The sequence below is a fragment of the Bombina bombina genome, chromosome 10 (genome assembly GCF_027579735.1).
Source record: "Bombina bombina isolate aBomBom1 chromosome 10, aBomBom1.pri, whole genome shotgun sequence".
Taxonomy (NCBI): Eukaryota; Metazoa; Chordata; class Amphibia; order Anura; family Bombinatoridae; genus Bombina; species Bombina bombina.
Genome location: NC_069508.1, coordinates 137,603,826 through 137,630,021, shown reverse-complemented (window position 1 = coordinate 137,630,021; position 26,196 = coordinate 137,603,826). Strand labels below are relative to the sequence as shown.

The 26,196-nt window shown below is 39.5% G+C and overlaps 1 protein-coding gene across 1 annotated transcript in view; it reads right to left on the bottom strand.

Annotated features, from left to right (window-relative positions):
* Positions 1 to 6,297: 6,297 nt before the first annotated feature.
* ERICH3 (glutamate rich 3) overlaps positions 6,298 to 26,196 on the bottom strand; it is an 85,863-nt gene continuing 65,964 nt past the window's right edge. The window contains exons 4-5 of the mRNA XM_053693187.1: positions 25,230 to 25,301; positions 6,298 to 6,495 (exon numbers count right to left, since the gene is read on the bottom strand). Of these exons, the coding sequence (XP_053549162.1) occupies positions 6,298 to 6,495; positions 25,230 to 25,301 (270 nt within the window). The remainder of the gene's footprint in view (positions 6,496 to 25,229; positions 25,302 to 26,196) is intronic.

The following is a 26,196-nucleotide window of genomic DNA, read 5'->3' as shown; positions in this document are numbered from 1 at the left end:
TTATTATTAATAGTGAGAGGGGGGATTGCTGATATAGGGGTTTTTACGTGTCAGGCTTATTTTTGGGAGGTGTGTTAGACTTTTACGGGAGATTTGTTATTTTCTTTACTTTTTTTAGGCGCCGGCAGTTTCTAAAGTGCCGTAAGTCACTGGCGACTCCAGAAATTTGTATTTACGCTCATTTCTGGACATCGCTAGTTTATCAGACTTACGGCACTTTATGAGCTGCCGGTGGGGAATATGTAATACCCCGATGTGCGAGGTGAAATTACGGGCGGCGCGGGTTGCAGAGCTTGCGCTAAAGCCTGCACCGTATATGTAATCACGCCCCTGTAGTGCAAAAATCGTTACAGAATTACGCCGGTATTGGAGTCACAATTTCATATACGCCCATGTTGAGCCCATTTTACTAAAAAACAACAATTATGGTTTGTATTTTGTACTTAAAAGTATGAATTTCTAAGTGATTTTTGCCCAATTTATTCCTGAGTAATTTACATTTTTAATAAAATACGATTTTTGGTGAACAATGTTGTTATGATTTTAGATACACTTTAACAATACAATTTTTTTCGGTGTATTTTTGTGTAATCGTTCAATTATTCATTTTGTAAGATTTTTAAAATACTAATTTTCATATGCACATTTGTAATACATGCATTGCCTCCCTATACGAAAATACAGTGTATGCCCCTTAGCAAGATAAAAAATTACTTTAGATCATTCCACCAGGGAAATAGGCCTGGTGAGTATTCTTTAGTAATCCCGCCAGCCCAGAGACTTTTTTAGATCATTGGGTGTCTAGCCACAAATGTTGAAAGGTAAGTAAAAGGTTAATATTTACAGGTAGTCCCCAGGTTACGAACAAGATAGGTTCTGTAGGTTTGTTCTTAAAGAGACATGAAACCCAATTTTTTTCTTTCGTGATTTAGAAAGAGCATGTCATTTTAAACAACTTTCTAATTTACTTCTATTATCTAATTTGCTTCATTCTCTTGATATCACTAGCTGAAAAGCATATCTAGATATGCTCAGTAGCTGCTGATTGGTTGCTGCACATAGAGGCCTTGTGTGATTGGCTCACACATGTGCATTGCTATTTATTCAACAAAGAATATCTGAAGAATTGAGCAAATTAGATAATAGAAGTAAATTGGAAAGTTGTTTAAAATTGCATGCCCTATCTGAATCATGAAAGTTTAATTTTGACTAGACTGTCCCTTTAAGTTGAATTTGTATGTAAGTTGGAACAGGCACTTTATTTAGGTGAAACTCTAGCCAAACATTTTTTTAGTTTTGGAAAGCATAGGGAAAAGTTTGTTTTGCTATCTGTGCCACTGTTCAGAAAATTTCACATCACTTTCTGTCCTTGTGACAATTGGATTTTGAGTATTTTGGTTTATCCTGTAAAGAAGGATTGGCAATAAAGCTCTATTTTATCTGTTTGTAAGTATGAGTTGTACTTAAGTCGGATGTCTGTAACACGGTGACTGCCTGTATATACTGTATTGATTAGATATGTCCAGTTAGTTAATAAACAGCTGCTATTTAAACAAAATGCAGTACTGGAATCCACCTACACCATGAATGGAATTAATTCTGTAAATGTCAAGAATTTTCTTCTTTATACGTTTTGTTTAACAAGCTAAATACAAACATGCACACAACAAACAAATATTTTAGTGTGTTTTTCAATACGGTGACTGAAAAGTAAACAGTGCAATGACAGAATAACAAACTCTAACCCAGCTGTAAGCATTACACAACATTTATATAAATCTATAACAAGGACATGTCTCCCTTTGCATAGTCAAACATTTGTTTTCTATAAGCAAACCTCGCTGAACAAATAGATTACGATTTAACCAAACAAATGCAGCTTACAAGAAGTATTAGAGCGATTGTTAAGCGGTACATATTGATATAATTGTCAAGAGATGTCTTGTGCGTGCTATTGACAGCCCGAGTGGTAATTCTCTGTTTACACTTAGCTTGTAGTCTTGTGTAGATGTTGCAAAAGAAAAACGTATTAAATAAGGTACTGTATGCTTAGAAACCAAACAATGAACCTGTCTTTCAATAAAAAAGAGCAAGATAGTTGGTATTATTTTAAATTGATTGTTTTTAGTGAAATGTCAACATAAAACCAGTGCTACTTTTCCAAATGGTACAGGATTTGAATTACAAAAGTGGCTTATTTTGGCCAAGTGTACAAGAGCCCTCGAAACGCGTCAGCTTTGGAGCCCTGGTCTTTCTTTGACAATGTCTACACAACACTAAGCATTTGATTTTAATAGATACCAATAAAAGCTGATATTTTGTAGTTGGATTGATCCTTTCTATTTGTAAGTGGAGCAGGGACTGGGTGTGGAGAGTATTGTGATTTTTTTTTGGCCTGGGCGAATTGGGCGTGTGCCTAGGGCAGGCAATTTTGACGGACAGTTCTATAGCCTTGCCACTCCTATGCTCTTTTATTTATTAGTTTTTATTACAAATAAATTATACCTGGTTGTCTAGTGGAAGTGTAGAAATACTTCATGTTTCCCTGGCTAATGCTTGTGAGAAATATTTGAGATAAATATGAGATTACATTTTTGGGGTTGCAAAGGTCAGGGGAAAACAGATTTATTAGTGCCTAGCGCAGCACAAAATCAAAATACATTAGATTAGGAAAGGGTTAGGCTTAAAGGGACATTTACATGTTTTTTTATTAATTAGTGAAAAAAGTTTGCAATGCCCTTTCATAATTTATTTTGCCTGATTCCCCTGCATTTAAAGGCATAGGAAAGACAAAATTAAACTTGCAGGATTCAGATAGAGCATGTCATTTTAAGACACTTTTCAATTCACTTCTATTTTTAAATGTGCTTCGTTCTCTTGGTATCCCTTGTTGAAAAAGAATATGCACATATCCTACACTAGTGGGAGCTAGCTGCTGATTGGTGCCTGCACACATTTGTCTCTTGTGATTGGCTAACTTGATGTGTTCAGCTAGCTACCAGTAGTACAATGATGCTCCTTCAGCAAATGATAACAAGAGAATGAAGCAATTTTGTTAATAGAAGTAGATTGGGAAGTTGTTTAAAATTGTATGTTCTATCCAAATCATGAAAGAAAATATTGGGGTTTCCTGTCCCTTTAAAATTTGAAAACTATAGTTTTTCTACTCCCCCAAGGAGACTGGATTGCATTCCATGTGATGAAGGACCTTAACCCTCCTACACAGCGAACAGTGATTGGTTGATATGTGCAGGGGCTGATTTATATCTGCCCGTCATTGGACGAAAGCAAAGGAGAGAAGATAAAGAACATTCAATAAGCTTTTCAAGGTGTATGTCACTGGACTACAAAACAATGAAAGTTGTATGAACAAAATAATTTAAAATGATTCTTAAACAGTTGTTTTGGATTCAGATGTTAGGCAGTGCAGTGATTATTGTCTGATGCATACATGAAAAAATTATTTAATGTCCCTTTAATGTTAGGTTTACAGTTAAAAGGACACTGTACCCGTAAACTATGTTACTATGTACTATATGACCCTTTTAAGCTGCTGATTTTTTTTTAAAGTTGTTTACAAATAGCTTGTGTTACCTTTATTTTTATGTCATTTGAAATAGCTACTTTTGCCTGATAAAACTGCTTCCTATACTGAATATTTAAATACTGCTGTACACTTTGAAAACAAGAGGCAGCAGCAGAGTTCAACTTTGCAGTGGGTGTGTTCCTACTGGAATACCATGTTGCATTCCTGTTAGTGTGTTATAGAATGTTCTTACTCTGTGTGTTTTATTTTGTGACTCTTCTGTTGTTTTCGAAGTATTTTATTTTATAAATAGCATATCGCACTGCATTCCAACCAATCTAAATTGAAAATAAATGTTTTAAAAGTTTTTAATCTGTAATTTTATTAGCGAAAATGATGTTGTTTTGCAGTTCAGGGATAAACCTTTAAAACAAACATCTCCAGTATCTCTGTTTCTGCAGACATATACTGTATAAAGGAGCTACTACACAGGTTAAGCAAGCACTGTGAACAATGTTGCAGGGTTAGATCTCTTACATCTTCAGGACGCACATTAGCTTTCCTGGGGCAGAGGGAAAAAAATCCACAATTGTCAACATTAACTTGAAAAAAAGCAATCAAATCTAAATAATGATAGTGTTTCACAACATTGTTATTATGCATAATTAAACATTTTAGGGGAAAATACATTTTGAGTTTAATTGGGTTCCATGCTGTATTTCCTTGCTTTGTCACATAATGTACTTGTTATGATGCCCCACTGCCATGTATTTTTCCTATAGGGAGCCATAAATAATTTAGGTGATACATCCTGCAATCGGTGGTGTCTGGTGAAGTTTTAAAGGGACACTGTACCCAAAAATTTTCTTTCGTGATTCAGATTGAGCATGAAATTTTAAGCAAATTTCTAATTTTCTTCATTCTCTTGGTATCTTTATTTTAAATGCAAGAATGTAAGTTTAGATGCCGGCCCATTTTTGGTGAACAACCTGGGTTGTCCTTGCTGATTGGTGGATAAATTCATCCACCAATAAAAAAGTGCTGTCCAGAGTTCTGAAACCAAAAAAAAGCTTAGTTGCCTTCTTTTTCAAATAATGATAGCAAGAGAACGAAGAAAAATTGATAATAGGAGTAAATTAGAAAGTTGCTTAAAATTGCATGCTCTTTCTGAATTACAAAAGAAAAAATTTGGGTTCAGAGTCCCTTTAAGTTTGTGGGGCACAATATTCTGCTATGTCAACAACCTTAGTAAGGTGATATTTCTCATTGTTTCAATACAAGAGCTAGACCTTTATTCAATCGTGCACGCCAATTTGTTTTAGAATTTAGCTAAAACTTAGTTGACATCACATTCTAAAGACTCCTTCATAAAATATTTAATCAGACATAAATCACTGAATGAACTAAAACTCTCAAGACACCGACAGTGTGTTCTATTTACTTGATATTGGGAGATTTGATTAGCCAGGTTCTACAATTGCATTTTGATAGATGTAGAGCTCTCCTGTTTTATTATCTAGGGCTGTGTACTTCAACTGCCCATGCCTTAAAGGGACATTAAACCCAAACATTTTCTTTCATGATTCAGATAGAACATACAATTTTAAACAACTTTCTAATTTACTTCTATTATCTAAATTGCTTCATTCTCTTGATATTCTTTCCTGAAAAGCATATCTAGATAGGCTCAGTAGCCGCTGATTGGTGGCAGCACATAGATGACTCGTGTTAATGGCTCACCCATGTGCATTGCTATTTCGTCCAACAAAGAATATCTCAAGAAAGAAGCAAATTAGATAATAGAAATCAAATTGGAATTTTGTTTAAAATTGTATTCTCTGTCTGAATCATTAAAGAAATGTTTTGGGTTTAATGTCCCTTTAAAGGACCATTAAACCCAAAAAATGTATTTCACGATTCAGATAGAGAATACAATTTTAAACAACATTCCAATTTACTTTTATTATCTAATTTGGTGCAATCTTTAGATATTCTTTGTTAAAGAAATAGCAATGCACATTGGTGAGCCAATCGCATGAGGGCATCTATGTGGCAGCCACCAATCAGAAGCTACTGAGCCTATCTAGATATGTTTTTCAGGAAAAAATATCAAGAGAATGTAGCAATTTAGATAATAGAAGTAATTTAGAAAGTTGTTTAAAATGGTATTCTCTATTTGAATCATGAAAGAAAAAATTTGGGTTTAATGTCCCTTTAACCATAAGTTTACAATGAAGAGCAGGAAGAGGAGGGTCATCAAATAACACTGCTGCATGGGGCAGTTTAAGAAGTGATTGATGCATGGACAGCATCAACTTTGGCGATCACAATCCACAAGGCCATAATTTATTAATATTGACAATAAAATACACACATTAAATTCAACAGATAAGGGGAACTTGATAAATATTCAACACCAACATTACAGCCATTAACATATATCCGATAAATATTTACATATTCATTTACATATTCATATACATTTACATTTGCTGCCCATTGCTGCGCGACTTACCCCCTTGGCTGTGCATAGGTTCTGATGCTGTGTCTGACGGCATCAGAATAAAGCTCCCATTGGAGCCTATGGTAAGAGCGCTCCTGGGAGCACAATGCTTCCGTGCAATGCGAGCACGAGGTCGCGTTTACGTTACACCTAACTTGCAATACCAGCACACATTTGCGTGTGCTGGTATTACTAAGTGGAGCGCAAATATCGCCCTCGCTAAAGAGATATTTTGCTCTCTACTTGTAATCTTGCCCAATGATAGGTTCTAGTTGGAGTGTAAGGTCCCTTTCTTGTCATCTCTGATCAGGATGCTAAACTTTTTCCCGGTACTCACAGAGTCTGACGAATCAGAACGTTCCCCTTCAATTGCTATTTGGCGGCTGAGCCCACATCTTGCGCCTGCTGGAGGATGAGGTGAAAATAACAGGATTGTTTCTTCTTCTGCCTTTTTTGAATGATCCGCCTAAAACATAAACACAATTTTGAGATTTCCAGTAGGATGTTAACATTTTAATCATTATAAATGTTTTTTCATCTATAAAATAGAATGATTAATCTTGCATGAGAAAAACAAATATATATATATATATATATATATATATATATACAAACAAAAATACACTGAATTATTTATAAATCTATACCACTAGCCTAAGGAACTAAACATTTTTATTAAAACTATCTAAAAGACTTCTATACATGAAAGGGTTTAAAGCGTTGTTTTATATGCTAACATTTTTATCAACAAACAGAGAATGTATCAAAATAAAAAAGTAGCAAAAAGGTAATACAATTACACCATATTACAGGATCTGCAACATTAACATTTTCTTATTCTTAACTATTTCAAAATAGATGCAGAATAAAAAGGACGATACTTCAATTTTTTTTTGTTCCATCCTATCAGAGATCATTTCAAAATGCTTATTTGCATTTTTTGTTTATTTGTTTGTTTGCTTTTAACAGATGTTCCAGTGCTCAATGAAATATGTTTTTTTGCGTGAGAGTTATCCCTATGAGCCAGTGACCAGTACCAGGACTTCCTAAATAATTTCACTTTAAATTTAAACAGCTTTACTTACTTAACCCTATTTGAACAGGAAATATATATATATATATATATATATATATATAGATATATATATAATATATATATATTATATATATATATATTCATTGTGTTTAACTGTAGCTCTTTACATTTTTGTTGACAGACCATTTTTGAGTACCATGTCCCTTTAAGAGAACATATGTACGTAGGCAAAGAAAATTCTAAGCTAACCTTGTGACAAAAGAGTTATCGCCGGGTTTATAAATGTACTAGAATGGCTTTAAATGTGAAATACCTATTGAAAAACCAAACAAGGCCCTTTACATAAGAATTCTGATGGAATGGATCATTGGGTTATATTCCTAGATGCTTGTGAGGTCTAAGGGGGTCTCATGATTGATGGATATTACCTTTTCTTACAACATGAACATTACTAACTAAGGGCTAGATTACAAGTTTTGCGTTTTGGTGGCGGTACGGCTATACCACTGAAAATTGGCCATTGCGCGTGTGTCAGGGTTTTTTCCCTGTTGTTTGCCATGTGCCTGCCTGGCAGCCATTTTACTCACCTCTCTTCCTGACTATGGTGCATTGTGGGGGATGCTGCTCATTTCCTACACTTCCTTTATGGCCAGACTTTTGTGCATCATCCATGTGAAACAGGATGCAGTCTCAGAATTGTGATGTCATCACTTATTATTTAAAGGGCCTCTGTTCAGTATGCTTTGCCTTTGCGTTGTCTCAGACCTGTTTGTGAGAGTTCCTTTGTATTACCTGGCTGCCTGACGTCCTTCCTGGTTCCTGATCCCTGGCTTGTTCCTGACTCTGCTGTTTTCCTTGTTCCTGATTCCGGCTCGTCTGACTATTCGCTTTGGCTCCTGACTCGGCTCGTCTGAATACCAGCTCTGGTTTTGACTCCTGGCTTGTTATTTGACTTGTGGACTTTTTATTATTTTTTGCTATTAATAAAGGTGTAATTATTTTTGCACTTCTCGTCTCAGTCTGATTCCTGGCACCCTGACATTACGCAAAGGCCATGAATCCTGATGGTGCTAATAATACACCTTTACCTGCCATCATTTCCAGGATGGATGAACAGGATCACCGCTTGGATCAATTTGCACTAGCCCTGCAAACCCTGCTGACTCGCACTGCACATTTGGACCAAAGTGTTCCGCAAGTTATGGCTGCTCCTGTTTCCGCTGCTGCACCTATGCCTACCAAGAGCATGTCCGGTTCTGCACCTCTACCTCAACGATATGGAGGCGATCCTATTCAGTGCAGAGGGTTTTTGAACCAGGTGGGCATTTACTTTGAGATGTTACCTCAGGCGTTTCCCTCTGACAGAGCTAAGGTGGGATTTCTCATCTCGTTACTCTCTGACACAGCTCTTGCCTGGGCTAATCCCTAGTGGGAGACTAATAAACCTGTGATTTCAAATTACCCTGAATTTGTGGCCTCCTTTCGAAGGGTATTTGATGTTCCGGCTCGCTCCTCCTCTGCTGCTAAATGACTCATGTCCATTTAGCAAGGTACAAGATCTGTTGCTCATTATGCTATTGAGTTCCATACGCTTGCCGCAGAGGTAGGTTGGAACAATGAAGCCCTTCTTGCCGCCTTCTTTCATGGGCTCTCTGATGCGATTAAAGATGAAGTTGCTGCCAGAGATTTACCAAAGGATCTCGAGGCATTGGTGTCTTTTTTGATCCTAATTGACATCAGACTCAGAGAGAGGCCCTCTTTCAAGGAGCGCTTGCAGAAGCCTCCTGTTCCGTTGTCTCCTACGTGTTCGTTCCCACCCATGCCTCCCTCTCCTCCCATGCCTCCTGGTCCCGAGTCACCAGGTACTGCTGAGCCAATGCAGTTGGGATTCATGCATCTCTCCGCGGCGGAGAGGGCCTTTAGGAGGAGGGAGGGGCTCTGCCTCTATTGTGGGTTACAGGGCCACCTTTTGAAGTCTTGTCCTACACGGCTGGGAAACGCTCACACCTAAGGTCCTGTCGGGGGCAGACCTTGGGTGGTTTATCCTCGTCCCCGGAACCGCTTAAGGAGAAACCTTTTGTCACGGTTGTCCTTTCCTGGGTGGACTCCTCCATAGTCACTCAGGCTCTTGTTGACTCCAGTGCTGCGGGCTATTTCATTGACAGTGCTTTTGTATCAAAGCACTCCATTCCTGTTTTGCCTCGGTCCGTTTCGCTTGCTTTTGAGGCCATTGATGGCAGGCCCCTTCAGCCCGCACTCGTTACTCACAAAACTGCTCCATTGTCCATGGCTGTTGGGGCTATCCATTTTGAAACCCTCCAGTTCCAGGTGATACACTCTCCGCATTTTCCAGATGTTCTGGGTTATCCCTGGCTCCAAAAGCACAATCCCAGTCTCGACTGACGCAGGTCTGAAATTTTGTTGTGGTCCCCAAAATGTATTTCCACTTGTCTTCGGAAACCAGTTAAAGTCTTGTGCACTTTTTTCGGTATCTCAATTGCCAGAGGAGTACCGAGAGTTCCTAGACGTGTTTGACAAGGTGCGTGCCGGTACGTTGCCTCCTTGGTACGTGGTCTTACGATTGTGCCATAGACCTGCAACCCGGAGCCATTCCTCCTCGGGGCCGGGTGTACCCTCTGTCTGTTGCAGAGAATTGTGCTATGGAGGAGTATGTTGCCAATGCTCTGTTGCGGGGAATCATCTGCAAATCCTGCTCTCCTGCAGGGGCTGGCTTCTTCTTTGTGAAGAAAAAGGGTGGCGAGTTAAGACCATGTATCGATTATAGGGGTCTTAATCGTCTACCATTAAGAATGCTTACCCTATTCCGCTCATTACGGAACTCTTTGACCACCTCAAGGGAGCTACGGTCTTTACTAAACTTGATTTGAGAGGAGCGTACAATCTCGTTAGGATTAAGGAGGGTCACAAATGGAAAACAGCATTTAACACCAGGAGCGGCCATTATGAGTATCTTGTAATGCCCTTTGGCCTATGTAATGCTCCTGCTGTTTTTTCAGGAATTTATTAATGATGTCCTACGAGATATGTTTGCAACAGTGTGTTGTGGTGTACTTAGACGACATCCTCATACACTCACCCACACTTGAGGCTCATCATTCTGATGTTACACGGGTTCTTCAGAGACTACGCGAGAACGGCCTGTTTTGTAAACTCGAGAAATGTGAGTTCCATCAGACTCAAGTAACCTTCCTAGGTTATGTTATCTCCGTTGCAGGGTTCTCCATGGATCCTGACAAGTTATCTGCAGTTCTGCAGTGGCCTCGCCCAGTTGGTCTTCGGTCTATTCAACGTTTTTTGGGGTTCGCCAATTACTACAGAAAGTTTATTAAAAACTTTTCTTCCTTGGTCAAACCTATCACAGACATGACCCGTAAAGAGAATGATCCACTTCATTGGTCACCTACTGCCATTAAGGCCTTTGATAGTCTTAAGACTGCCTTTGCTGCCCCTCCAGTTCTGGCTCATCCTAACCCTTTCGTTCTTGAGGTCGATGCGTCTGAGACTGGAGTAGGTGCCCTCTTGTCTCAACGTCCTACGCCTGACGGTTCCTTGCATCCGTGTGGTTTCTTCGCTAAGAAATTGTCTCCAGCGGAGTGCAATTATGAAATTGGTGACAGGGAATTACTGGCCATAATTTTGTCACTCAAGGAATGGAGGCATCTTTTCGAGGGTACTAGTGTGCCAGTGCTCATTCTTACTGACCACAAGAATTTAACTTATCTATCTGAAGCATAACGTTTGTCGCCCCGACAGGTCAGATGGGCGCTATTTTTATCTCGGTTTAATTATGTGGTCTCCTACCTGCCTGGTAGTAAGAATGTTAGGGCTGATGCCCTCTCTCGACAATTTTCGCCTCTGTCCAAGGAGGAGTCTGTACCTACTCCTGTTATACCTCCTGACCATATTTTGGCTACCATACGTGCTAATTTGACTTCTCCCTTGGGGGAGGAGATCCTGGCTGCACAAACCAATGCACCTCCTGAGAAACCTAGTGGTTAATGTTTTGTTCCTGAGAATCTTCTAACTAAAATTTTGCACACTTACCACTATCCTAAAGCCGCAGGTCACCCAGGCAAGAACCAAATGATTTGGTCTGTCACTCGACAATTCTGGTGGCCAGGTCTTCGTTCTGATATTGCTGCGCATGTTGCCTCCTGCTCAGTTTGTGCACAGAATAAGACTCCTCTACTTATTCCTGTGGGTCTTCTTCAACCTATTGCTAATGGTGAGCATCCTTTGACACATCTTTCCATGGACTTCATTGTCGAGCTCCCTGTTTCCAATGGCAATACTGTTATCCTTATGGTGGTTGACCGTTTTTTTTCTAAAATGTCACATTGCATTCCCTTGATGAAGCTGCCTACTGCTCAGGAGCTTGCTTCAATTTTTGAACGGGAGGTCTTCCGTTTACATGGGTTACCCAAGGAGATAGTGTCGGACCGGGGTAGCCAGTTTGTCTCCAGATTTTGGCGTTCCTTTTGTGCTCAAATGGGGATCCAGCTTTCCTTCTCCTCTGCATATCTCCCTCAATCCAATGGGGCTGCGGAACGGTCTAATCAAGCTCTGGAACAGTTCCCCCGTTGCTATGTCTCAGATCACCACAATAATTGGTCTGAACTGCTACCTTGGGCAGAGTTTGCTCGTAATAGTGCTATTAATGCTTCCTCCAAGTTATCCCCGTTCATGGCGAATTATGGGTTTCAACCATCCTTGTTGCCCGATTCATTCATGTCTCAGGGTATTCCGGCTTTGGAGGAGCATCTCCGGCAAATCCGTTCCATGTGGGTGCAGATTCAGGATTGCCTTCATCGTTCTATGCAGTGCCAAATGTTCCAGGCTGATCGTAGGCATCTGCCCGCACCTTCCTACCAGGTTGGTGAGAGAGTTTGGCTGTCCTCCCGCAACTTGATCCTTCGTGTGCCTTCCAATAAATTGGCTCCCCGTTATGTTGGTTCTTTTCAAATACTCCGACGGGTTAATCCTGTGGCCTACGCTCTTGACCTTCCTCCTGCTATGCGCATCTCCAATGTTTTTCATGTCTCCCTCTTGAAACCATTGGTTTGTAATTGGTTTACCACTGTGTTGCCTCATCCCCATTCTATCTTTGTTGACAACCATGAGGAGTATGAGGTCAGCAGCATTATTGACTCTCGTATGTCCAGGGGCCGTGTACAGTATTTGGTTCACTGGAGGGGCTATGGTCCGAAGGAGCGTTCTTGTGTTCCCTCCTCTGATGTCCATGCTCCCACGCTCCTCCGTGCCTTCCATGCCCGTTTCCCCGATAAGCCTTTTGTCCTCCCGCAGGGGAGGGGTCGTGGAGGGGAGGGTACTGTCAGGGTTTTTTCCCTGTTGTCTGCCATGTGCTGCTGGCAGCCATTTTACTCACCTCTCTTCCGGACTATGGTGCATTGTGGGGGATGCTGCTCATTTCCTACACTTCCTTTTATGGCCAGACTGGTGTGCATCATCCATGTGAGACAGGATGCAGTCTCAGAATTGTGATGTCATCACTTATTATTTAAAGGGCCTCTGTTCAGTATGCTTTGCCTTTGTGTTGTCTCAGACCTGTTTGTGAGAGTTCCTGTGTATTACCTGGGCTGCCTGACGTCCTTCCTGGTTCCTGATCCCTGGCTTGTTCCTCACTCTGCTGTTTTCTTTGTTCCTGATTCTTGGCTCGCCTGACTATTTGCTTTGGCTCCTAACTCAGCTCGTCTGACTACCAGCTCTGGTTTTGACTCCTTGCTTGTTATTTGACTTGTGGACTTTTTTATTATTTTTAGACTTCTCGTCTCAGTCTGATTCCTGGCACCCTGACAGCATGGAATGGCAGGTAACCCATATTACGAGTCACAGTGGTATACCGCAAGCATTTTAGCCTGTAATCCAACGTCCATTGTGCTGTATTACAGGTTGTGTGGTCCAGCTAAAATGCTTGCATTACAGCCTATACCGACACAATCCATTCTGCGATCTGAGACCAGTAGTTATGGTTTTTGTCAAACAAAAATGTTTCACAAAATTCATAACTAAAATGAGAATCAGCCAATAGGATGTGAGCTACTGAAATGCTATTGGCTGAATTGAAAGCCAATAGGATTTCAGTAGCTCTCATTCTATTGGCTGTTTTGAAAATGTCAGCCAATAGGAATGCAAGGTACCCCATATTTAAACGGGTACCTTGCATTCAAGCTTCAGTGTACAGTGGTGATCGTATGAAGAGGATCCTCCAAGCTGGATGTCTGCGCCACCTCCACAGCTCCACGCCACCGGGATGAAGAAAGAAGTTGCCCCCCGCGATGGATGTAGATATCGTCGCCTGGATGAAGACTTCTTGCCGCCTGGATAAAAATGGATGTCCAGACTTCAGGAACTGTGACTAGATTTCCCGGGGTTTGTGTTAGGGCTTTTTTTTTATTTTGTGGGTGTTTTTAGATTTAGGGCTTTGGGCAGTAAAAGAACTGATTGTAAAAGAGCTGATTGCCCTTTTAAGGGCAATGCCCATACAAATGCCCCTTTAAGGGCAATGAGTAGCTTAGTTTTGTTTTTTTTTAGACTTAGGGTTTTTTATTTTTGGGGGTTGGTTGGGTGGGAGGGTACTGTTAGGTAATAGAGCTGTTTAACTTATGGCAATGCCCTACAAAAGGCCCTTTTAAGGGCTATTGGTAGTTTATTGTTAGGTTATGGGGGTGTTTTTATTTTGGGGTGGCTTTTTTGTTTTTATAGGGCTATTAGATTAGGTATAATTTTTTATTATTTTGGATCATTTTGCTTTTTTTATTTTTTATAATCTAGTGTTTTTATTCTTCATAATTTTAGTTTTTTTTGTAATGTTAGATTTTTTAATTTTTTTTTGTAGTGTAAGGTTTATTTAAATTTGTAATTTAGGATTTTTAATTTGTAGTTTATTTAATTTTATTAGAATAGTTATGTTAGTTTAACTTATAGTTTTAATCTTAGTTTTTTTTTTATTTCACAGGTAAGTTTTTATTTATTTTAAGATAATTATATTGTAATTTTAATTTAAAGTTAAGGGGTTTTAGGTTTAGGGGTTAATAGTTTAATTTAGTGTTTTGCGATATAGGGGGCCGGCGGTTAAGGAGTTAATAGGTTTAGTTTATTAGTTGCGATGTGGGGGGCTGGCAGTTTAGGGGTTAATAGGTTTAGTTTATTAGTTGCGATGTGGGGGGCTGGCGGTTTAGGGGTTAATAGTTTATTATAGTGTTGGCGATGTGGGGGACCGTCGGTTTAGGGGTTAATAGTTTATTATAGTGTTGGCGATGTGGGGGCCTATGGTTTAGGGGTTAATAGTTTATTATAGGGTTGGCAATGTGGGGGGCCAGCGGTTTAGGGGTTAATTTAGTGTTGGTAATGTCGGGGGCGGCGGATTAGGGGTTATTTTATTTAGTGTTGGCGATGTCGATGAGCAGCGGATTAGGGGTTAACCATTTTATTTAGTGTCGGCGACGTTGGGGTGCGGCAGATTAGGGGTATTTAGATTAGGGTTTTATGTTAGGGTGTTAGGTTTTAAAATAACTTTATTTTCCCCATAGACATTAATGAGGTTGCGTTACGGTGATTTGCCATTCCGGGATCGCAGGTGATAGTTTTTTTCTGACACCTTCTCCCCATTGGTGTCTGTGGGGGAAAGCGTGCATGAGCACGTAAACTCAGCCCTTGGATTTTGTGCGGTATGGAGCTTAACGCACCATACCACACAGCACAAGGAGGTTTTTCAGTAACTCGTAATCGCAGCGCTATGAAAAGTGTGATAAAGCTCATTTTTTGCATTCTTTACGCACCCGGTATAGTGCAAAACTCTAATCTAGGTGTAAGTGTTTTCTTTTATGTGTGTGAATGGTGAGGAATGAGTTAAAGGTTTGTCTGTCTTAATGTTCAGTGGGGCCCCTTAGCTTAGAGATGACTATCTCAATAAATTTAGTTAGCACTTCCCTTATCAATGTAAATGGGAGACACATACATCCTGAGTGTAGCTCACCACTATGGGATCGATTTATCAAAGCCCCTATAGCTGCAAGTTCTCACAAGAACCTGCTTGCCGTATTTAACAAGCAGCAGTCATCTGACCTATATGTCAGTTACACAAGGTACAAATATGGTATGGTAAGGTTGCAGTCATGCTAAGAATGTACTTTATGAACTGATCACGTGCTGATCAAGCCTTAGGTGATAGATATCCACTTAGGCTTATTGGTTTGTAATCTATATGCATACAAAGCCACTAATGCTTATTGGTTTGTGTATTATAAGTGTATATGACGCAAATTGTATTATATATACTGAGTGAGGAGTGCCCTCCCTCAGATTCTGTAACAACCCTGTTATGGTATCTCCCTGTACACTTGCAATAAACTATATTTTTCACCTTACAGCCTCCTGGTTTTTTCCAAGATCAACTGAAAGACCCACATGATAAAGACCAGTTCATGTTCAAAATCCCTTGAGTGTCATTTCACCCATCTTTTCCAACATTTTGTTAGTGGATGTTCCTGCCATTAAAATGCACATATACATCTCGCACATTTAAAAGGAACCACTAGCAACATGGGAAAACATTATTACAACCACAATAGTTAATAAATGCCTTTATAAAATATTTTACATGAATATCTGGAATTGTAAAATATTTCAAGGTCTGTTTTATAAAGGTAAAGAAGTCTCAAGACAATGGCTGTGGGTTTTCTGGTGCGTTCTGGAACCATGGTTAGAATTTTTTTATTTATAAATAAGCTCAGCATGTGGAAATCATAAAGGGCACGATTATCAAAAATTCTACATCTTGGAGAGAAATTAGTGCGGACTTCACAATTGGTAAACTCACCGAATTCTCTAAGAAAATAGATATATCCTGGAAGTTCCAGAAAAATGAGAGCTGCCTTACCTAGGAAGTAATGAGGCTTTCTGGGATGGAGAATCTCACATGGCAGAGTGAGGTTAACATGAGGGCATCTGGTACTGAACTAAAGTCTAATTTTGCAGCAAATACAAATTAAACTCAAATACTTTTACTACAATTTCACTTCCATTTGCTTCTAGTTTAGTACCCTTTACTTTTCAGACAGCTAAATAAGTGTATTGGGAATTTTGAGCAAACTTCACTTTCATACAGCTGACCAGATAAATCAGTGAGATCTGCAAGTCTAAGATGCTTAGAGAATATCATGAGAATTGTTATTCAAATACACCCTGGGAACTCCCTGTCAGGATACAGGTGATCGTCATACTGTCACTTTAACTGTTACATCATGTGACCGGCACTTCCTATTTAAGCTTACCTTGTACACCATACGTTGCTAGGTAATTTGAATTCACTGGAATCTTTATGCTAGCCACTCTTAGAATTTTCCTAAATTGGAACCTGAAGTCTTATTCATCTATTCTGGATTTTCGTCTTGTTACTCTTCAATAGCGGACCTCAATTTTACCATCTGATTGGTAATTTATGATTTGCATTTTCTCACCAGTTTTCCTTTCCTCACAGTACTGCACCGCAAACACGCAGGAGCGTGTTATGTCACTCTGCAGAGCGGCGCGCCGAAATTGAGACTCAGACACAGGATTCCCTGAAGCCTTGCAGTGTGTTAGCTCAAGCAGCTCCGGAGATCACAACATATTTACGGTATTGTGTCTATTTAAGTTTCAATCTACTTCCATACAGTTTGCTTGTGCTATTCCATACCTAAACTGTAGCTATACCACTGCTCATGTCTGTGATGCTACAAGCCACATTAGACACACTTATGTCATGCTGCATTATTCTATTCTATGGGCACTGGTATTTTACTTTACACACATACCTCTCACATACTGCTTTTAGTTAGATTAGCTTTCTTCATTTACTCATCAGTGTATAGGTACTTTGCAGTACTGTTCCACTACCTTTGACCTATGTAGGTCACCCTCATGTCTATGAGCAAACCAGGGTTTATTCTTGAAATAATACCCGAAGTGGGGTGTGAGACTGAGTGGCTGATTAAACATATATACACATACAAGGGTGTTACACTGATTCCTCACATATTACCTAGCCTAAAAAACAGATCACCCTGTATATATATATCTATATTCTCATTTACAGAACATGGATATAGCAGAATTGACTAACCGTGTTGGAACACTTGCACAAAACATGGATCTCATGATACAAGGGCTGAGAGAAATGCAAGCAGAAAACTTAGAGCTGCGTAAGTTCATACGCGATCAAGCACAGCATAAACCTCTCACTACTGAAGCCCCACCTCCTGAGCCTATACCTTGTCCTCCTGACAAATTTTCTGGGGACAGAACACAATTTCGTGATTTCAAAAACTCCTGCACTCTCTATTTTTCTTTAAAACCACGGAGTTACCCGACTGATAGAATAAAAGTTCTGACAGTTATTTCTTATTTGAGGGGTGAACCAAAGAGTTGGGCGAATACCTACTATGAGACTGACGACCCCATACTCGATTCCCTTGAGTCCTTTTTCTCAGCTATGTCTCTTCTATATGAGGACCATGATAAGCAGACTACTGCAGAAACAGCTATCAGATCCCTCAAACAAGCACGTCGTCCTGTAGAAGAATACATAGCTGAGTTTAAGAGGTGGGCCCCTGATACCTTATGGAACACCCCAGCCTTAAAAAACCAATTCCGCATTGGATTATCAGATTTATTGAAAGATGAATTGGCCCGTATAGACATGCCTGATAACCTGGAGAATTTAATGACTCTCACGATCAATATAGACCGTCGACTCAGAGAAAGGAAACATGAAAGGGGCACAGCAGACCTTCTTCATAGGAAATCAAATAGCTCTAGTTCCTTCAGTACTCCTAAGAACCAGGATGAACCTATGGATATTGCTTTCATTCGTGGACCACTCAAGCCGGAGGAAAAGATTAGACGCCGGTTAAACAACCTTTGCCTTTACTGTGCCTCCAAGGATCACACCGTAAAGGAATGCCCAACCCTGTTAAAATCAAGAAAGGGTAAGCATGTTCGGCATAAACTTGAGCTTGTGCATAAAAATGTTTTAAAAAATTCTTCACATTTTAACCATTCTGTTTCTCTACAGTGGGATCATCAGGTGGTATCCGCGGAGGCGGTGATTGATTCAGGAGCCACAAACTGCTTTATTGATTCCACTTTTGTGCACATGAACAAAATTCCACTAATAAAAAAATCTGTATCACTTGTAATTCGTGTTGTAGATGGCTCTTTAATTAATTCAGGTCCTATATTGCACCACACTCGACCTTTACAGTTAATTTTCCCTAATGGTCATACTGAAGTTCACTCCTTTGATGTTATACACTCACCTCTTTTTCCTTTAATCTTGGGATTTAATTGGCTGAAACATCACCAGCCCACCATAAATTGGCTACATGGCACTCTCACCTTTGATTCACAGTTCTGTATTACTAACTGCAGGTCTGTACCTATTCTGTTTCAGTCCACTACACAATTGATCCCACAAGAGTACTCAGATTTGAAAGATGTGTTTGACAAAAAACAAGCTCAAGCTTTGCCGCCCCATAGACCATTTGATTGTCCAATAGATCTCATACCCGGTTCAAAGATCCCTGTAGGACATGTCTATCCTCTCTCACAGCCTGAGCTCACTCATTTGAAACAATATCTCAATGAGAATTTAGAAAAAGGCTTCATTAGGCCATCATCTTCACCGGCAGGTGCCGGAATGTTCTTTGTCCGAAATAAGGATGACACCCTCAGACCAATCATTGACTACAGGGATCTCAACAAGTGTACAATCAAGAATCGATATCCTCTCCCCCTTATCCCGGAGTTGATTGAACGACTTCAGGGTGCCAAAATATACACTAAGCTTGACTTACGAGGTGCATACAATTTGGTCAGGATAAGAGAGGGAGACGAGTGGCTCACAGCGTTCCGCACCCGATATGGCCTTTATGAATATCTTGTAATGCCATTCGGGTTGTGCAACGCACCTGCCACGTTCCAATATTTTATCAATCATCTCTTTCAGGACCTACTTGACACATGTGTTGTCATCTATTTGGATGATATCCTTATATATTCAGATACCTTTGACCATCACATTAATCATGTCAGGACCGTTTTACTCAGACTCAGAGAGAATCAACTATTTGCTAAATTGGAGAAATGTATCTTCCATTCCGAGACTATCACATTCCTTGGTTACCACATTTCACCTGGTGGTATTAAGATGGAATTAAAAAAAGTAGAGGCCATTACCAACTGGCCCCCACCATCTTCCAAAAAGGATGTACAGAGATTTTTGGGCTTCTCCAACTTTTATAGGAAGTTCATTAAAGACTTCTCAGCAATAGTAAAACCTCTCACTGCACTTACAAGAAAATCAAGCAAATTTCTTTGGACTCCTCAAGCGGATCAATCTTTCCGAATACTTAAGGAAAGGTTTGTCACCACTCCAATTCTTCAATTTCCAGATCCTGACAAGCAGTTCTTTCTCGAAGTGGATGCTTCGGACTATGCCCTAGGCGCTATTCTCTCCCAAAAACATTCGGAGGACGAACCTTTACATCCAGTAGCATATTATTCAAGAACTATGAATAACGTCGAACTTAATTACTCTATTGGCGAAAAGGAGCTCTTAGCAATCAAGGCGGCTCTTGAATTTTGGAGGCATCTACTGGAAGGTGCTAGCCATCCCATCATTATCTATACCGACCACAGGAACTTGCAGTATTTAAAGACTAATAAAACATTGTCTGCTCGTCAAGTTCGGTGGAGCCTTTTCTTTACTCAATTTAACTTCTTTATCACCTACCGGCCAGCTTCTAGAAACCAAAAGGCTGATGCTCTTTCTAGATCCACTTCCAGACCTTCCAAGCAGTATATACAGGATACTATAATCCCACCACATAAATTTATTGGTATAACCGTGCACCAAGTTGCTTATTTTCGGAAACACCAGAGGAGGGATGCAAGTATACAAAGTTTACGACTACAAAAGGATTCTCAGGGTCTTTACCATTCAGGGGGGAAAATATTTGTTCCTCAGGCTATCAGAGATACAGTGTTGCGCAATGCACATGAAGCTCCTCTCTCCGGACACCCTGGAATTCGGAAAATGATACATCTCATCCAAAGGGATTTCTGGTGGCCTGGACTTGCAAACAGTGTGAAACATTATGTTCGAACTTGTTCTGTATGCACTACTTCCAAACCTTCACATATCAGGCCTTATGGCCACCTTCTATCTCTACCTATAGCGGACAGGCCGTGGCGGCATATTGCTATGGATTTCATTGTGGAACTTCCTACTTCATCTAACCATAACACCATATTAGTTGTGGTTGACCAGTTCTCCAAAATGGCCCATTTTATTCCCATGTTAGGACTTCCTACTGCATCAGAAACAGCTCAAGCTTTCCTAAAACATATAGTACGGCTTCATGGACTCCCTGATTCTGTGACAACTGACAGGGGGTCCCAATTTACTTCAAAATTTTGGATTCATCTTTGCAAGTCGTTGAACATCGACAGGCATCTTACTTCAGCATACCATCCCCAGTCAAACGGTCAGACCGAGAGGACAAATCAGACTCTTGAGCAATACCTTAGATGTTTTTGCAACTTCCAACAAGACGACTGGTATGCTTTTATTCCAACTGCTGAATTCTCTTTTAACAACACTATTAATTCTTCAACTAAGCTTACTCCTTTTTACGTCAATTATGGCTATCACCCTACTTATCATCTACTACACAGGAATGACAACATTTCTCCTATGGTAACAGAATCTGTAAATAGCTTGAAGCAAATCTTTAAGCTACTACAAGAAACTCTAACGTTAGCCCAAGCCAAGCAGAAACATTACTACGATCTAAGGAGATCTCAGCCACCTTCGTACAAACCTGGAGATCTAGTTTGGTTATCTACAAAGAACCTCAAACTACAAATTCCTAGTAAGAAATTGGGCAGTCTTTTCATCGGTCCTTACAAAATCATCAGGGTTATTAACTTAAATGCTGTTACTTTGGATTTACCACCATCATTTAAAATTCATCCCACCTTCCATGTTTCCTTGCTTAAACCTCACCTACCTACAAGAACTCCTGTCACGCAGACATCTCTTCCCATTCCTGATCCGGATTTAAAATCCTACGAGGTTGCAGATATACTTGATTCTCGTTTCTACAGACGTGCCTTACAGTACCTTGTCCGTTGGAAGGACTATGGACCTGACGAAGATTCATGGGAACCTGTTCCCAACATCTCCGCTCCTCGCTTGGTTTCCCTCTTCCATCGTCGTCATCCTGACCGCCCTCACCCTTGATGGGTAGGGGACTTCTTGAGGGGGGTATGCTGTCAGGATACAGGTGATCGTCATACTGTCACTTTAACTGTTACATCATGTGACCGGCACTTCCTATTTTAGCTTACCTTGCACACCATACGTTGCTAGGTAATTTGAATTCACTGGAATCTTTATGCTAGCCACTCTTAGAATTTTCCTAAATTGGAACCTGAAGTCTTATTCATCTATTCTGGATTTTCGTCTTGTTACTCTTCAATAGCGGACCTCAATTTTACCATCTGATTGGTAATTTATGATTTGCATTTTCTCACCAGTTTTCCTTTCCTCACAGTACTGCACCGCAAACACGCAGGAGCGTGTTACGTCACTCTGCAGAGCGGCGCGCCGAAATTGAGACTCAGACACAGGATTCCCTGAAGCCTTGCAGTGTGTTAGCTCAAGCAGCTCCGGAGATCACAACATATTTACGGTATTGTGTCTATTTAAGTTTCAATCTACTTCCATACAGTTTGCTTGTGCTATTCCATACCTAAACTGTAGCTATACCACTGCTCATGTCTGTGACGCTACAAGCCACATTAGACACACTTATGTAATGCTGAATTATTCTATTCTATGGGCACTGGTATTTTACTTTACACACATACCTCTCACATACTGCTTTTAGTTAGATTAGCTTTCTTCATTTACTCATCAGTGTATAGGTACTTTGCAGTACTGTTCCACTACCTTTGACCTATGTAGGTCACCCTCATGTCTATGAGCAAACCAGGGTTTATTCTTGAAATAATACCCGAAGTGGGGTGTGAGACTGAGTGGCTGATTAAACATATATACACATACAAGGGTGTTACACTGATTCCTCACACTCCCCTGTCCCTCAAGTAATCTGTAAAATGTACACATAAATATACAAAGTATGATCCTAATTTGTTAAAGTTACAAAGAAACTTTCAAATCATAATCATTTGTAAAATCCCAATTCTAAATATGCTGCTGTGTAGAGAATTTAAATCCATTAAAACACAAAATAGAAAATAGAACTTTTGAAAACTTTACCCTTGAAGAAGTCCGGCCGGGTTCCGGACAAAATGCGTAGGGATATCGTGAAGGGTGGTTTGCCTTCATTGACAGTATTTGCAGCTGAGAGGTTGAGGCCTAAAGGGGGACGCTCCGGATCCTGATTCCTACAGTGACATCAGACGCCGACTCTGTGTTCGGCGGTCCACCGCCAACTTTGGACAAATTTCTGCGTGTTGATCAGGACTCAGACTGCTGCTGCCTTTGATTTTATCTGGGGACTGAATCTGCTTACTGAAGTGTAAGTTACTATGTTTATTTTTACTAATTGTATATAATAAATTACTCAAGCTTGTTTGCGCTTCTTGTACCTTCTTTGCTCTAGCTCTAACGTGACTCTGGTGATCACAGGAATTATCACCAAAAAGAAGCTGCATCATTCTGGGTACAACCTAGGTCTATTTCAAGAATTGGACATTATCTCCATCGTATATGGGACTTTTTATTGGAATCTAGGTTTGCATTTGCTTTGCTAAATTTTACTTGCTTGTTTAGTGCTTCTATTCTGATTTGTATACTATGCTTGTTTATTTTCTTTTTTTTCCTTTTAGACAATTCAATGAAGTTTTTATGTGTACCTCTGCACCCTAATCTGTGACATATATATTTTTTATATTTTTTATATATATTTTATATACAGGGAGTGCAGAATTATTAGGCAAGTTGTATTTTTGAGGATTAATTTTATTATTGAACAACAACCATGTTCTCAATGAACCCAAAAAACTCATTAATATCAAAGCTGAATAGTTTTGGAAGTAGTTTTTAGTTTGTTTTTAGTTATAGCTATTTTAGGGGGATATCTGTGTGTGTAGGTGACTATTACTGTGCATAGTTATTAGGCAACTTAACAAAAAACAAATATATACCCATTTCAATTATTTATTTTTACCAGTGAAACCAATATTACATCTCAACATTCACAAATATACATTTCTGACATTCAAAAACAAAACAAAAACAAATCAGTGACCAATATAGCCACCTTTCTTTGCAAGGACACTCAAAAGCCTGCCATCCATGGATTCTGTCAGTGTTTTGATCTGTTCACCATCAACATTGCGTGCAGCAGCAACCACAGCCTCCCAGACACTGTTCAGAGAGGTGTACTGTTTTCCCTCCTTGTAAATCTCACATTTGATGATGGACCACAGGTTCTCAATGGGGTTCAGATCAGGTGAACAAGGAGGCCATGTCATTAGATTTTCTTCTTTTATACCCTTTCTTGCCAGCCACGCTGTGGAGTACTTGGACGCGTGTGATGGAGCATTGTCCTGCATGAAAATCATGTTTTTCTTGAAGGATGCAGACTTCTTCCTGTACCACTGCTTGAAGAAGGTGTCTTCCAGAAACTGGCAGTAGGACTGGGAGTTGAGCTTGACTCCATCCTCAACCCGAAAAGGCCCCACAAGCTCATCTTTGATGATACCAGCCCAAACCAGTACTCCACCTCCACCTTGCTGGCGTCTGAGTCGGACTGGAGCTCTCTGCCCTTTACCAATCCAGCCACGGACTCATCCATCTGGCCCATCAAGACTCACTCTCATTTCATCAGTCCATAAAACCTTAGAAAAATCAGTCTTGAGATATTTCTTGGCCCAGTCTTGACGTTTCAGCTTGTGTGTCTTGTTCAGTGGTGGTCGTCTTTCAGCCTTTCTTACCTTGGCCATGTCTCTGAGTATTGCACACCTTGTGCTTTTGGGCACTCCAGTGATGTTGCGGCTCTGAAATATGGCCAAACTGGTGGCAAGTGGCATCTTGGCAGCTGCACGCTTGACTTTTCTCAGTTCATGGGCAGTTATTTTGCGCCTTGGTTTTTCCACACGCTTCTTGCGACCCTGTTGACTATTTTGAATGAAACTCTTGATTGTTCGATGATCACGCTTCAGAAGCTTTGCAATTTTAAGAGTGCTGCATCCCTATGCAAGATATCTCACTATTTTTTACTTTTCTGAGCCTGTCAAGTCCTTCTTTTGACCCATTTTGCCAAAGGAAAGGAAGTTGCCTAATAATTATGCACACCTGATATAGGGTGTTGATGTCATTAGACCACACCCCTTCTCATTACAGAGATGCACATCACCTAATATGCTTAATTGGTAGTAGGCTTTCGAGCCTATACAGCTTGGAGTAAGACAACATGCATAAAGAGGATGATGTGGTCAAAATACTCATTTGCCTAATAATTCTGCACTCCCTGTACAGAGGGGGGGGGCTCTTTTTTATTTAGCAGATTTGATTTTGATTATGATTATTTGATTAGCTCTGATATTTTGTTTTTTGTATGTACAAAATAGAAAGTGCAATGCTTACATTTAATAAAAATGAAAGAACAAAATCTTAAGTATAAAGTAATATAAGATGCAAACTGTAATCTTTATGAATTCCACAATTTGAGTTGTGATGTTGTGGAACGTTTTCCCCCACAAGATATTGGTTTCACATATGGGTTTTATTGAATATCAGCCATTATATTTTATGTTTTTGGAACCTTGAAATACCCTTGACTAAGACTATGCCAATACAGCGAAATGCGTCAGTTATTTTCTCTCTGGTTGCCCTTTATAAACTGTCCATAATATAAATATTCATGTTTTTTTCAGCTGAATTTAATAAAGTAACTGATTTTATGCATTGCTATTTCTATTTTTCTAGTTTTTATATGTTTAAGGTTGTTGTTTTTTTTTGGGGGGGGTTGCTCTTTAAATACACCCACAACAGTTCCAGGCATGAAGAATCTGCTTTTTTAAATCCAAGAATAATTTATCTCTGTTACCTTAATTTTTTGAACTTGTTCTTTTTTGACAAATGTTTCAAGTTTTCTTTTTATTTCAGTTTGATGGTGACGCTGAAACAAAGAAAACAAAATCCATATTATTTTAAAAAGTGTTAATAAATTATCCGATAACATGAAAATACATTGTTTGAAACACAAACAAAATAAAAACTTTAAAGTAAATGGGGTTAAAGAGGCAGAGTACAGTTTAAGAATGCAATATAAAATGTTTATTTATGTGTAGTTAAAAAAAAAAGAAAAACTTTGCAATATGTTTTCAAAATTTATTTTGCCCCATTTTCATGTGATTGTTCATAATTGGCTTTAGAAGAGATTGTAAGAATCAGCAAATGTAGAAATAATTTTGGAAACAATTACAGAATTCATTAAAAGAATGTTTTGTTGTAAGTTCTAATAGAGGAATTGTGAACATTTCAGAGTAAAGGCAGTCAAATGTAATCAAGCACAATAGACAGTGGAAGGAAATCTTTAGGCTTGATATATTTGTTAGTTTGTAAATAGAAGTGCATTTAAAGAGACAAGAAACCTACATTTTTTCTTTCAAGATTTAGGAAGAACATGCAATTTTAAACAACTTTTCAATTTACTTCTTTTATCTTATTTGCTTCATTTTCTTTGTTTAAAAGCATATCTAGATATGCTCAGTAGCTCCTGATTGGTGGCTGCACATAGATGCCTTGTGTGATTGGCTCACACATGTGCATCGCTATTTCTTCAACAAAGGATATCTAAAGAAAGAAGCAAATTAGATAATAGAAGTAAATTGAATGTTGTTTAAAATGATATTCTCTATCTGAATCATGAAAGAAAAATTTGGGGTTTCATGTCCCTTTAAGAATACCCCTTTTAATATCTATGTATTTTGCATTGTCTGCTGTGTAAAGTTGGTCTTGCAGTACCAAGTACACCGACAATGGTGCTTTGGGCAAATTTAAAGTAGGGCAAC